This window comes from Gobio gobio, assembly GCF_949357685.1.
Source record: "Gobio gobio genome assembly, chromosome: 1".
NCBI lineage: Eukaryota > Metazoa > Chordata > Actinopteri > Cypriniformes > Gobionidae > Gobio > Gobio gobio.
The window spans coordinates 77462215-77477110 of record NC_137097.1 but is presented as its reverse complement, the minus strand read 5'-3'; the positions used below and the strand labels follow the sequence as shown (position 1 = coordinate 77477110).

The 14896-nt window shown below is 38.8% G+C and overlaps 1 protein-coding gene across 1 annotated transcript; it reads left to right on the top strand.

The window, feature by feature from the left end:
* Positions 1–386: 386 nt before the first annotated feature.
* On the top strand, positions 387–14332 carry LOC307123037 (interferon-induced very large GTPase 1-like; the record flags this gene model as incomplete). The annotated part of the gene is given in 10 exon segments (XM_079811413.1): positions 387–477; positions 763–855; positions 972–1083; positions 3766–3865; positions 4122–4724; positions 4944–5023; positions 9528–9626; positions 9665–9739; positions 9742–9776; positions 9778–14332. Coding segments are annotated over 7 exon segments (5508 nt in total). The 5' UTR covers positions 387–477; positions 763–855; positions 972–1083; positions 3766–3804.
* Between the last annotated feature and the right edge of the window lie 564 nt (positions 14333–14896).

Here is a 14896-nt window from a genome sequence, read left to right as displayed (position 1 = left end):
TGGCAGTCTCTGTTTTGGCTCTGTTTGCCTGACGTTTTGTTCAGTTTTTGCTATTTGAGGACTTTTTCCTTTTGTTCCATTAAAGACCGTGAACTGCATCCTTCCTGGTTTCTTCATCCTCCTTTCCATAACAACTAGTTCCTCAACATTTCATTCCAGTCAAACAAGGTTTGCATATCCTCTCTATCATTATGTACATACCAGTAATTAAAAAAAAAACATTACATGTGGTCTGTGAATTATTAAAATAATAAAAAATAATAATAAAAAGTTAACTTCGGCTCAAATCAGCTCAAAGACTTCCACACCAAAGTAAATAACACGGAAACTCTTTCACTTGCCTACTGCCACAACAGGTTATTTTAAGATTGTGAAACACTTTCCACATCGTATAAATAGACACAGTTTACGGAGACGTTCACAGATGCAGCTCAAGACCGTATTGATGATACAGAGATCGGGGACTTCAAAACTCAGGTTTGACTTAATTTATGTATGTTAAAATAACCGCAGCATTATGATTACCTCATGTAAATAAGAGGCTGTATTCACTTATTTCTGCTCATTTCCATGTGGAATAAAACAACATCCTTTATTCTGAGATAAAATACAAGACAGAAAACCATTTTAACTATAATGTGCATCTATAGATCTTCTCATTTTTAAACAGATTTAAATAATCATTAGGGTATTATTTTCCTATTATTAAATTAAATATGCATCTATTTCTATTATACCAAACATATGACATTTTATTTACAGTTACATATAATCCTGTTTTTGAGCACGTGAGCAGGATCACAAAACTCGCTCCTCCACCGTGAATAAATCACATCCGAATATTTTATCACTGAGGTGACTTGCACTTTTTCAATATTTATTTGATTTTTATCTTATCTGGTCTTGTGTTATTTGAATGCCCTCCCCTCCCCCCGTGCAGAAACATCCTCTGTAAATGTCTTGTTTTGTAGAATCTTTCACATACCAACGGAGAGAAAAACAACCAAGTTCACAGACTCCACCCTCCCACTGAGAAACTTCTTCCTTGTTCATAAAGAGATTCAACGACACCTTGAAACGCAGGTATCACCTTTCCTTACAACATTTTTTATTTAATGTGTTATTATGTAAAACATTTTATGTAAACGTATAACAGCTTAAGAAATAACAAGAGTTTAGTTAATTATTAATGCACGTACTGTCTAAAATGTCTTCATTTTGATATTTATATTTTTATTTAAAAAACATATCTGAGTCTGTGTTTGTTTAGTGTTGTGAACTATAAACATTTGGTAACATGTATACACTATATAAAAAAAAATCATAGAATTAAAAAAAGTTGCAATTAGCTGAATTGGCAATCGTAAAGATTGTCATAGGGTGTAAGGTGGATTAATTCAATGCAAAATGTATTCAGTTAATCATTAAATTATTATTCAGCTTGCATTATAATGTTTTTTTCTTTTTAGCTGTGTATTATACAGTATGTCATTTCAACCTACACTAAATAAATAATAATAAAATAATAAATAATAATAAAAGTTTTTATTAACATAACTACAACACCTGGGAGGCATAAGAGCTGTTCTACTGGTTCATTGGTACAGTGGGTCACAAGATGTAGGTTAAAATGACATAGGAGATTGCCAAGTCAAGTACTTATAGTGCTTTATGTACAGTTTGCTTAAAAGCAGCTTTACAGTGAAATTCAGCGTCTCAAAATTCAGTCTGAGGAATATATGCAATTCCAATTGCAAATTCAGTTTAAATTTCAGCCTGAAATTAACTGAAGATAAAAGAAGACATTAAATCTCTGAAGATCTCATCAGAGGATTAAACTACTCCACAAACAGCATTACCAGCTTCACACATTACTAACCAGACTGACTTTATTTCTGTCACACGTCTACAGAAGCTCTTATTGAGAATCAACAGAGGTTTAGATGTTGATGATTTATTGAAAATAATAAAGTTATGGTGATCAGTATTTGCTTTAGTTGGGCAGTTTGACTCTTGGCTTTTTATGTGAGTTTGTGGTTTTTATAACAGTGTTTACTTAAACAAATAATTTATTGCAAAGAAAGCCAGAAACAAAGATCATCAGGTGATATAGTTTTCAGTATCATAAAGTACAATAATTCACTAATCTTATCACTGACCAAAAGTGGATATTTGTTATTAATAGATTATATTCACTACCAATACATTCTTGCCACAGATCAGACATTCTTATTATTTTGATTTTTAAAATACATTATACAAACATTTTCAATAAAACATAATTTTCATCTAAACCTCTGTTAATCCTCAAAAAGAGCTTCTACCGGGATCTTGAGAGATTTATTGTCTTCTTTTATTTGCTGTTGATTTCATGCTGTGTTTCTCAAGTCATTTTCTGAGTGCAAGCATCACATTGTAACATTGATTTAATGCCATTACCATTGATTTTTTACATTTTTAACATTAATTGGAGGTGCAAAAGTGATGCTAATTCAATGCAGTTAACGTTGACACATTAGCATTTTTCTGATGGTGGCTTGCTATCTGGGTAATCGGATTCAAGCATTTACATGTTTAATTTTGTCCTATTTATCAAAATATTTCAGGTCTGAACCACCCCTTTCAATCTGATTGAAGTTAAATTTGGATTGAGCTTAATTGTATAGATTTGAGTTGTTTCCATGAAGTCTTTTCAGTCTGATTAAGCCATAAATCCTATTATTAACAGATTATTTGAGTGGATGTGAACATAGTTACTCATTGTTGGGGTCTTTGCTATACGACCTTAGCTAGTTGTTGAAATCTGTTGACCACAAGGGTCTGTATTGAAGTATTTTTTTTTTTTTTTGGTTGGTTGGTTGTAGAGGATTGTGTTGTGATCTTGTAAGTCTGATTTTAAGTCCAACATCAGGCAAAGATGCAGACTGGATCAGACTGACTGGTCATCTTGGGATAATCTAAGGATGTGTTTAATCTAGATGTTTTACTGGACCATCTTTCCTACGATAGAAATGATAGACTGACAAATGCTGAACAGACACAATCAAAAAGACAGAGACTAATATAAGCAGGGACGCTGTTCACATGTAAATCCAAAGTAAAAAGCACAAAGGGTGTTTTGTAAAGTGTTTCTGCGTTATAATGTAATCTATTAGAACAAACGTCCAAAATGGGTAACACTTTATTTTAGGGTTCAATTCTTACTATTAACTAGTTGCTTATTAATATACATATTACTAGAATATTGGCTGTTTATTAGTACTTATAAAGCACATATTAATGCCTTATTCTCCATGACCATATTCTACATACCTTAATCCAAATTTAAACGCTACAAAACTACCTTACTAACTATTAATAAGCAGTAAATTAGGAGTTTATTGAGGCAAAAGTCATAGTTGATAGTGAATGTGTTCACCATACTAAAGTATTACCCATAAATGCCTACTCTGGCTTTACAAATCATACACCCAAACCGTAAACCAGTTTTACATGTCACTTGTCTTCTTTATCATGATGTGTTATCTAGCCAACAGCCTAAAAATTCAATTTAGGACAGAATGTAACTGCTCATCATATATGAGAGCATAAAACAAAGATTTATCCAACATTATACAATTAGACAAAGTGACACTGTTACAGTATACAGGTATTACAATATATTTTGCTGTGCTTCTCATGTCACTTCTCAAATGTTTTGCTTATTTGTTTGTTTTTTGGTAGATCAAAACAATTGTTCAACCCTGAATGAATGTCATTGCCCAGGAGGACAATGAGCAGTGAAACATCTCACAGGAAGATCAGATGCTAATAAAGACACTGATGACATCAGTGGACGACACAATGGCCAACATGGAAAGCGAAAGTGAGTAAAGTCTGCAGAAACTTTCTTCATCAGTCCTCCTAATGTGATCTTGGCCACATTTAGCAGCAGAATATGATTGTCACTCCTGTTGTATAGTGTTGAATATGCTCACACACTTCAGTTATTATTAAGAGTGACAACTGCATTTGAAAACCAAACTGATCGGGCGTGTATCACTGAAGTGATATGACACTTTGCAACACTGATCAGATTTATTGTGGGGTTTAAAATCTGGGTTTTGTTGTTGTTTATTTAGGTCTGACTGTTGTACTGTTTGGAAACTCTGCATCTCTCCAGTTTAAAACTGAAAACATTCTGCTTGGAGAAGAAAAGCCATGTTGTAAACAGGCAGGGACATCCAGGATTGTTCCTTTAAAGAGGGACATAGCGGAGCGTCACGTCTCCTTGATCAACATGATTGATTTACTGGAGACTGATCTTGAGGATCATCTCATTGGTCAACTTGTGAATCAAAATAAAATCCATGCCTTTATCTTTGTTGTGCGACTGGGACAGTTAACCAATGATGATCAGATGGGACTTGAATGGCTTCAGAAAGTGTTTGGTGACAAAGTTCTTCAGTTTGTTATGATTCTCTTCACCTACGAGAGAAAAGAAGAGCGTGACACTATAAAAGATGATCTGAAGAAAAACCCTGTTCTGAAGCAGCTGCTGGAGAAATGTGGAAGAAGATATCAGACCTGCAACAAGATGATGAACAACCAATCAGAGATGAGAGACCTGATGAACAAGATTGAGCGTCTGTTCAATGAGAATCAACAGCAGCTCTACACTGGAGAGATGTACAACACAGTGTTAAAACAGAGAGAAGAGCTGAAAAACAGTGAACGTGGAAGTGGTGAGAACACAGATTTGGTTTCCTGATATTTCACATAGTTTTTTTTCTGATGTGTATTTTCCCCGATGCTATCGTGCTGATTCAGTATTCAATAACCATGCAATTATCGAAACAAATATACTATAGTACACGTGGACCTGCATCTGATACACACGCTCAATGTTATATTTAAAAAAGGCTTTATTTTAAATTGCATGTTTTGCTTCTGCTTCCCTAAAGCAGATGGATGTTCAGAACCCACAATTAATAAAGAAAGAATGGAAGGCACTACAACATCAGAGACTGGAGAAAAACATGTTGTGAGTGCACATTAAATATTGGCTACATTGATAAAAACCAACTACTACCCTATTTCATAATTTACCCTTTTGTAATTGTCAAGGTAAATGTGTTATTGAACACAAAATGTTTCTCAGGTCTGAATATAAAAAAAGAAATTATAAGGAAACAACAATAAATTGGTATAAATCAAATGGCTGATATGGATAAACAAAAAGAAGCAGGGTGTTGTCATCTCTGAGGACATTAGTAAGAAAGAGTCTAAATAATTAAGATTATAGGGACAACAAACTATGAAAATGTTAAGTGAAATATACATTAATATAGACATTTAAAAAATATGACTTTTAATTCATGCAATACAGTGAAGGAGAATCTTTAAATCATTACATCCCTATTCCACACAGAACAAGGAATGAGTGAAAGGGATACACAAAACCAGTGACCACTGAGACTAATTTAACAGACACATGGAACCAATCATAAAGAAGAAAACAAACTGAAAAAGTACCAAACTTCAAAACAGATGCACAAAACATCTTTAATGCATTGATTAACTTTATTTTGTCTGAGGTTTATTTTAGATTTTACACTTTGCACTTGCCCAAATAGATGCTTTTGGTTTTGGGAAATGTTTCTTTACAGTGATTTGCTTGAGAAATGTGCATTTTAACATTTTTAATTAAACTTGGAAAATAAAATAAAAACTTGTTAATCTAAGGGAAATTAAGAAATTTAATGTGGTTCAAAAACAAACTTTTGGTTTTTGACAATTTCTTCAAAATAAGCTTGACATTTGCTTCAAATGATTCTCTTAATAAGAAATATATTCAGGAGTTGTATCAATAGTGTTAATAGTTAAAGTTACTGTTTTCTTTCAATAAACGGCATTATGGTTTTCAATGTTTGAGATCTGCTACTGTGGCGGGACAATGGAGGGCAAAAATGACACTAATGTACAAAATAGAGCAAGATAGAGAGCAGACTACGCCACCCTGTTTCTGTTAACAGGGAAATTTATATCCAAAATAGGGCACAGGTTCGTTACTGTAACAAGGTTCAAAGTATAGTGAAGGAAGGAGACAGGGTCGGCTTTCTGAGACTCATGGGTTTATTGATAATTCTCAAGTAAATAAGAAGTTCCCTTTCGTTCAGTCACTACGACGTACGTTAGTGACTAACGAATGGGGGTTTTGCTTAGAAGCCAATCATCTTCGAGAATTTAACAACGCCCAATGGCAGTGCCAATGCCATGGGCATGCGGAATTTGCTCTCTAAGTCCTCCCCACGGGTAGGCATGGTTGGCATTCCCTCACTGGGATATGCTTCCCAGTGTACCTTGGTATTCCTGTGTTAAGTGGGAGTCCTACGGCCTTAAGTGGCGGGATCTCACACTTACGCAGGGCACTGGATGACAGCTGAGTGGCGCTGTTATATTGGAACCCCCATTCGTTAGTCACTAACGTACGTCGTGGTGACTGAACGAAAGGGAACGTATCGGTTACGTTTGTAACCCTCGTTCCCTGAGGAGGGAACGGAGACGTACGTTCCTTAGCCACATCAGCTGTGCTGCTGGAACACGGAGTTCAGGTCTTGGCTCCGCAGCAGATACATAATGCGATGTTGCCAGCGTATTTCCTTATATACCCACACGGTGGGGTGGAGTTACGCATGCAAATTCCGCATGCCCATGGCATTGGCACTGCCATTGGGCGTTGTTAAATTCTCGAAGATGATTGGCTTCTAAGCGAAACCCCCATTCGTTAGTCACTAACGTACGTCGTAGTGACTGAACGAAAGGGAACGAGGGTTACATACATAACCGAGACGTTGCGCTCTCAAAACTACCGCTCGTCACCTGTCTCTTCTCTCCCGTTGCCGACCTCGCTGAACCACGCATATGCGGCATGGGGCAGAGAATTCGGTCCATGAGACGCCTGAAAGTGGCCGGTGCCCCAAACAAAGGAAGCGTCACAAATTGGTGTAATACAAATGCCATTGTGAAGGCTGTTTTTTCTTTAGATATTGGTGATAAGGGGATCTTCCAATATCCTTTTGTTAAGTCTAATGTTGATCAGGATGGCCTGGTCCAGGGATGTCTGTCTTGACCCACTGTGCAGTTTTCTTGGGCAGGCGTGCAATGTACTGCTCCAGTACCACCTTATCGATGACAGCCTCGAATTCGCTTCCGCCATCCAACAGCACGCGTCCATGAGCTGCTGCGCCATTAGAAAGTGTCGGCCACTTTCGCTCAGTTCCAAAGACCGGAAGCGCTGTCTTTGCTGCTCAGGGCTAAGGCCAACCTTCTGGAGTATGGCTAGCTTGAGATCTTCATACACCAGGAAGTTCGAGACTGGCAATTGTTGGGCAGCCTTTTGTGCCTCCCGTGACAGCAGAGGGATAAGGCACACCGGCCAGTTCGTCTTTGGCCACTCACATGCCTTGTTGGTCCTCTCGAACAATTTGAGAAACGCCTCCGGATCGTCCTGTGGACCCATATTGTTTAGGGCCATGTGAGTGGCCGGGCTCAGGGAAGTCCCTGCCGTCTGAACCTCCCGGTCCAGCAAGCTCTGGGAACAGCTCGCGGTCCTCCTGCTGTGACTGAATGAGGCCGTGGAATCTCCGATCCTGATCGGTCCTCAAGGCCAGCAGCGATTGATGGTGCTCCTGATGGAGACCCGCGAGCGATTGTATGATGTCCACAAATGTCGATGCTTCCTGGGTTTCCTTCCCGGGTTTCGGCTCCACTGTAACAATGTTTAAAGTATAGTGAAGGAAGGAGACAGGGTCGGCTTGCTGAGACTTGTGGGTTTATTGGTTATTCTCAAGTATACAAAAAGTTGCAAAAATGAGGGTGGGTACAAATGGTGATTTACTGGCCACAAGAGTTAGACAGAAATGGTGTAGCCCAATACACCAAATTTCCAGTAAAACCTAGACACAAACCGTGGAGCAGCCAAGTGCTAAAACAAATAAGAAAAAAAAACAAAAAGACAACAGGCAGCAAAATAGATCGAACAATACAATTGAAAAAACGCAATTAATCGGGGCTTCAACCAAATTCAAATCACATGAAACAAATCCAAAAGTATTTAGTGAAGAAAAACAGAAACTTGACAGATCTGGCAGGGCTTTCAGTAAATACTCAAATCAAAACGTTAAACAAAAAAAAGAGACATTTGGTGTTCTCAGATACAGGATATTACTCCACTTTTCCGCACAGGAAAATCACAGAACAAAGAAAACAACCAAAATAAAGAAACAAACAAACAAACACGCTGTTGGTGGCAATATAACAAAAGGTGGGGCTAAACGTACACCGTAACAGCACATCTCACATTAAGTGATGACTCAGACTAGCCACTCTTCACCTAGACCACCAGCATTAGCAAAAAGCAAATAAACAAAACAAACAAAATCAGAAGGCATGTATCAAATAACGAAAGTATAACGAAGTAAAAGTAGCAGCAGAACAAACAGTGCAGTCTCTACGTTGTCTAATGCCTAATTCAGACTGCACAATTTTCAAACTCATCGGATCACTGCTCTTTTCACATTGCATGACTATCTGGGCCAGCATTCAGTCACTGCTGTGTTCACACTGACCGATGGATCAGCGACAGGGGGTTTCACACTGCCTGACTGTACAAGAGGAATAATCGCGATAGGCGATCGCCGACACGCAAGAAGACACATGTGACGCGCGTCGACATGCTCCCGCTGTCATGTATCTTGCTCTCTCATTGGCTGTCGGTCATCGCCGATGTATTTTTCAGTCAGAAGTCATTTCACACAGCAGGAGTTTGAATCGCAGACAGGTCCAGATATTTAGCATGCCAAATATCTTACGGGCGTCCGCGATTCTCCCTGATCGCGTCTTTGATCATTTACACTGCGTGATTGTCACTTGCGTGCACAAGCAACGATTTGCCGATGATTTCGGGCATTTGTCGGCGATTTCGCAAAACCTGTCAGCGAGTCAAAATCGGGGCTAAAATCTGGCAGTGTGAACTAGGCTTAAGGAGCATTTGCCCCGCAGTCCACAGAGACGAAACGCTCATGAGCGGATTGCCCCACCAGTAGTAGATCGCTAAACCCACAGTTATTCGGTTACTCACAGCTTTATCTGTAATAGGCGAACTGCAAATATGCAGGTGTTCCATCTGAGCATACACATGAGCTGGGGTGAATGACAGCTTGCACCCAACAGCAAAGTCACACCAATCCTGACAATAACCTGGCTGCCGCAGAGCTGCGTGTGCACACACACACACAAAATCAATTGTAACGATGCACACCCAGGTGGGATAAACTTCGCCTTAAATAGGCCAGGAACAGCTGCCAATAGGCTATCACACCCGTCATTCATGTGACAACCACGATTAATAGGACAGGATCTGACCCACCCTGCTACACTACATTGCAAAATTCAACATTCCCATGAATTATAATGGTCAGACTGATTGTATTGTTCAGTTAGTTAAAAGCTCTAATCAACATTGATGTTGTTTATTTTTTTAACAGGGAAAAAACAAAGACTTGGAAACAAGATTCAGACCAGATCCGTACCTCCAACAGGAAGATACAAAAAAAAAAATCTATTTCACAGACTTCATCTTGACGGCAGGCTACACAAACTGAGAACTGCAGATTTTCTTCAGATTAATGAACATTCATTAAAATCCAGTGACTCTTGTGCTGAACCGGAGCTGATTCAGATTTTCCTACAAAAACTATGATGATGATGGACTACAGAGCAAGATACATAAATATTAATAAGGCCAAATAAGGCCAAAGAACAGGATCACACACAACGAAGAGATGAAAACTCTGAAAATGAGGGTGATATTTTTGATGATGTTTTTAAAGATGTATCTCTATCCAACAAAGGAACAAGCCAGTCTGAGCGAATCCACCCGATGGATGTTCAGATGGCAGTGTTTCACTGTGCTGATGGTTTCCTGAAGCAGATGATGGTCACTAAACTGTCCCAGTGTCAGTATGCTCTGCCCCTGCTTGTTCCTGATCCAGACACACAACAGATTGAGTTTCCTCTCTGGACATTCAGACAAATCAACAAGAGCTGGAAGATGACAAACACTAACAATGAAATCATCAGTCAAACCCATCCAGTCTACAAGGCAGAAACTCCAATGGTGTTTTTCTTCAGGTTTGGCTCTGTGTCTTCATCCAAGTCTCATCTGATGAACAGTCTGATCAATGAGAAACACAACACGTTCTTCCACAGGAACTGCCCAGGCAGCAGCAGAACCAGAGTCCTGATGGATGGAGTGGTGGAGATCGCCTGGTTCTGCCCCTCTGGGAAAAACACAGATCCATTCACTGACTGTGTTGCGTTCTGTAATCTACACGTTGATGCAGGAGATCATGAGAAACAGCTGCAGATCCTCACAGAAATGGCCTCAGTCAATGTTGTACTTCTACCACAATTGGACAGGAATGACAAAAGTGCAGCAATAATCCAAAACCTGTACACTAACAGAAAACCATTAATTTTCCTTTTTACAGAAGATGAATCTGCAGTAAATAAGATGAAGAAAGGGAAATTCAAGATTGGTTTGAAAGACAGAAATCAGTCAGAAGTATCTGAAGAACTCATAAGAGCCATACATGATTGTCTCTCAGAATCATCTTCCACTTTCAGGCTTGAAGATGTGTCCAAACACTCGGACATTAGAGTAGATGAGGAAGATAATGAAGACTACAGGAGAGGAAGAGAAGCAGCACAGCAGATGATGAGTTTACTTGAGAAGAAACATCTGACAGAAATCAAAGAATCATTTCTGCCCTGTCAGGGGAAACTGTGGCATCAGTGGAGTCAGAAGAACAAAGAACTACATCAACCTCGAGGAAATGAACTAGAAATAAACATCAGTAGAAAACAAACAGAGATGAAGAATATCCGAGAACAGCAGCATGAATCTGACATCAGTGAGTTCATGAAGTTCTTCATTAAAGAAATTAACTCAGATGCTTCAAATAAAAATATGTATTTTCTGAAATTGCTTGAAATACAACTGGATGAATATATCTCTGCTGACCTTTCTGTTATACATAACAAATATGATGAAAAGTGGTCAGCAGTTGTAAGACTGAAAGAGAATTATGATGAATCTGAACAACTCAAAGCTGAACAATCAGAACTTGAGAGAATATCTGAGGAGCTTCAAGATGCAGCCTTTGGTTTGCAGCACATCATGAGGGAGATCGGTCAGATCTATGAATCATGTTCATCTGTGAAGAAGAACAAGAAAGACCTGCAGGTTCACTTCTCTTCTCTCCCGAGTCTTGCAGCAAAGATGATGATCTCTGGATTTCCACTGGAGCTGATGGATGGAGATGCTGCTCATGTTCCTCTGGTCTGGATCTCTGCTATTCTAGATGAGCTCATCCAGAAACTGGGAGAACAGAGAGTCTTTGTGCTGTCAATTTTAGGGCTTCAGAGCTCTGGGAAATCCACAATGCTCAATGCCATGTTTGGACTCCAGTTTGCCGTCAGTGTTGGCAGGTGCACCAGAGGAGCTTTCATGCAGCTGGTCAAAGTGTCAGACGAGATGAAAACACAGATTAACTTTGACTATATTCTGGTTGTTGATACAGAGGGTCTAAATGCTCTAGAACTGGCTGGAAGATCAACCAGACATCATGACAATGAATTGGCCACATTTGTTGTTGGTCTTGCAAATCTGACCTTGATTAACATCTTTGGAGAAAACCCAGCTGAGATGCAGGACATTCTTCAGATTGTTGTTCAGGCCCTCCTGAGGATGAAGAAGGTCAAACTAAATCCCAGCTGTGTGTTTGTGCATCAGAACGTCTCAGACATCACAGCTAGAGAAAAAACTAAGGAGGGAAGGAGACGACTGCAGGAGAATCTGGATGAGATGACAAAACTTGCTGCTGAAGACGAAGTCTATGATGCCGAAAGTTTCAGTGATGTCATTAAATTTGATGTTCAGAATGATGTGAAGTATTTTGCTCATCTCTGGGAGGGAAACCCACCGATGGCACCACCAAACCCAAACTACTGTGAGAACATTCAAGAACTAAAGGAAACTATTTTGTCTCATGCAGAAAAAACAGATAAAATGATGCTGACACATTTAAAAGTTTGTATTAAAGATCTCTGGGAGGCTTTACTGAATGAACGTTTCGTCTTCAGCTTCAGAAATTCTCTGGAGATTTCAGCCAATAGGAAACTGGAGACCGAATACAGCAAGTGGTCCTGGAGTCTCCGCAGTGCCATGATGGAAACTGAGAACAAACTACACAACAAAATAGAAAATGAAGCAATTCATGAGGTTGAGGAAACTGATCTTCAAAGAGAACTGAAGGAGACAAGTGAAGAAGTGGAGAAATCAATGTCTGAATTCTTTGAGAAAGACAAAGATAAAGATATACTGATTCAGTGGAAAATATCATTTGAAATCAAAATCAAAGATGTTCAGGAAAACATTGTGAGAGAAACAAAGAGGAAATTAAAGGAGATTCTTCAGCAGCGAGACCTGAAGAAAATGATTGATGCTCAGAGGACACATCATGAAAACACTCTCTATGAAAAGAGCAAAATACTTAACTTAAAACTTAAAAACAAAGCAAATGATGAGGAAACACGGAAGAAAGAGTTTGATTTGTTTTGGGAACAGTATGTAAAGAAGATCATCACAGACACTCCTCCAATCAAAGACATTGACATAATGAGAGATGTAAAAAGGCTTCTCAGTGACATCCACCAGGGATGTCTCCCTGTAGACCACAGAAATGAGGGCACTGAATACAATATTTTCAGTGTGTTGAGTTTTTCTGAATATGTTATGTTCAAAAGGTCCACAAAAAAAGAGCTGAGAGATGGTGTAAAGGATGCTTGCCGAACAGTTAAAGGACCATCTGGATCTGCTCAAACTTTGTCTCCAGAAGAAGAAGCCCAAATAAGATCATTAGTCACAGATGTTGATCAGCAGACAGACAAAATGATTCAGTCATTTAACATTTCAAAGATGGGCTACAACATCAGCAGCATTCAAAAACTCACGGGTTACATCAAGAGGAGAGTAACAGAACATCAGGAAGGATCTGTGAAATATTTGTTGAAGAATGAATTCTTCATGGATTTGGTTTATTCCATCTGTGAGAGAGCAAACGAGATGATCATTGACCAACACAGACTGTTCAAGGAAGCCAATGACCCTGTTCTCTATTTGGAGAGGAGGAGAGCAGAGTACTATAGTATTTTCCAGAAATACTGTCATGGAGCAACATTAACTGCCATCTTTGGTGTGATCATCTGTCAGAAACTTAAAGAGCCCATAGAGCAGAGCGTCTACAAGAAGACTGCCAGAGATTTGGCAGGTGAAATGAGATCAAACTGTGAATCACTGAATGGAAACAGATCAAATCTGGAGAAACACATCCTGAAGACACTGGCAGAAGAGGAGGACTTTGACAAATACATGAACTATATTGATAATCCCAGGGATCACTTCAAGAGTTTCATCAGAGATGAAGTCAGTCGGTACATCATTGATAAGTTCAGTGTCAGAGTTTTACCCAAGATGAAGGAGAACATGAAACTCCTGCAGCAGAAGATCATGGATGCAACATGTGAATCTACTGAACATGTTCAAGAGAACAGTGGAGATGTTGGTTTATGGTTGAAGAGTTTCACACAGCAGCTCTCATGTGTGCTGATCTTCTCTGAAAAAGACCTCAGTGGAGTGAAAAATTATGATGTTGATGAATTCAACCTCCTAGAAGATGTGATAAGACAAGAACTTCCTGCTATAATGTCTGATATCTGCAGTAGATTCAACACAGAAACTTTTCCAGTAAATCTGGACTATAAGTTCAGGCCAGATGAGCTTCTGATTGATCACTTCTGTCAGTGCTGTTGGGTTCAGTGTCCGTTCTGTAGAGCCATCTGCACCAACACAATAGAAAACCATCATGGAGATCACAGTGTTTCATTTCATCGTGTTATTGGACTAAGAGGAATATATTACTCTAATACAGAAAACCTGTCTGCCCATATCTGCACATCAGCAGTAGCAAACAGCAATCTATATTTTTATCCCACTGACTCAAAAAAAGTCCTCTGGAGAGATTACAGAACAGCAGGAGAAGATTATGCAAAGTGGAGCATCACCCCTGATCTCTCTGAGCTGCCCTACTGGAAGTGGTTTGTGTGCAGATTCCAGAAAGATCTGGAAAAACACTACAGTAAAACATTTGAGGGAAAGGGTAAGATCCCAGATGAATGGAAAAAATACTCTAAACAGGATGCTTTTGAGAGTTTGGATAAATACATTTAGTTCCTCATTTGCAATTTGCATTGGATAAAATAGTCTGCTAAATGTATAAATATAATTTTAGTTGAACAAGTCAACTCATCCAGACATAAATGTACCTATTAAGCTCAAGTACCCATTAAGCACACTACTATTTTTGAGCTCAGATTATTAAAAGTATAAAATAATTTATCATCCTACTTGATGTCTTAACCAATTGATGTGTTTGTTACTATATACCTCCAGTAATTTCAATATAATCAGACCATTGCACACTGAGATATGGGTATCCACGTTTTCACTGCATTACTACACGTCTTCTGAAAGAGTACATTAGTAGCAGAAACAAGTGATAAGCCTTGCTTACCCTTATGTAAAGTAGTGTGAACATTAAACATCATATAAATCAAAACTGCCTAATGTTACTGAATGAAAAGTGGACCCAGGACGAGCTACAGGACTGTGAGGCTTTTACATCTGCGTTTGACAAAAACACGATTTTCTCAGCTTTTTGCTCAAAATGTTGCTTTTTTCATGAGACTTACCCACATTCAAGTGTCAATGCATGATTTTGTTTTTTTTTGTTGT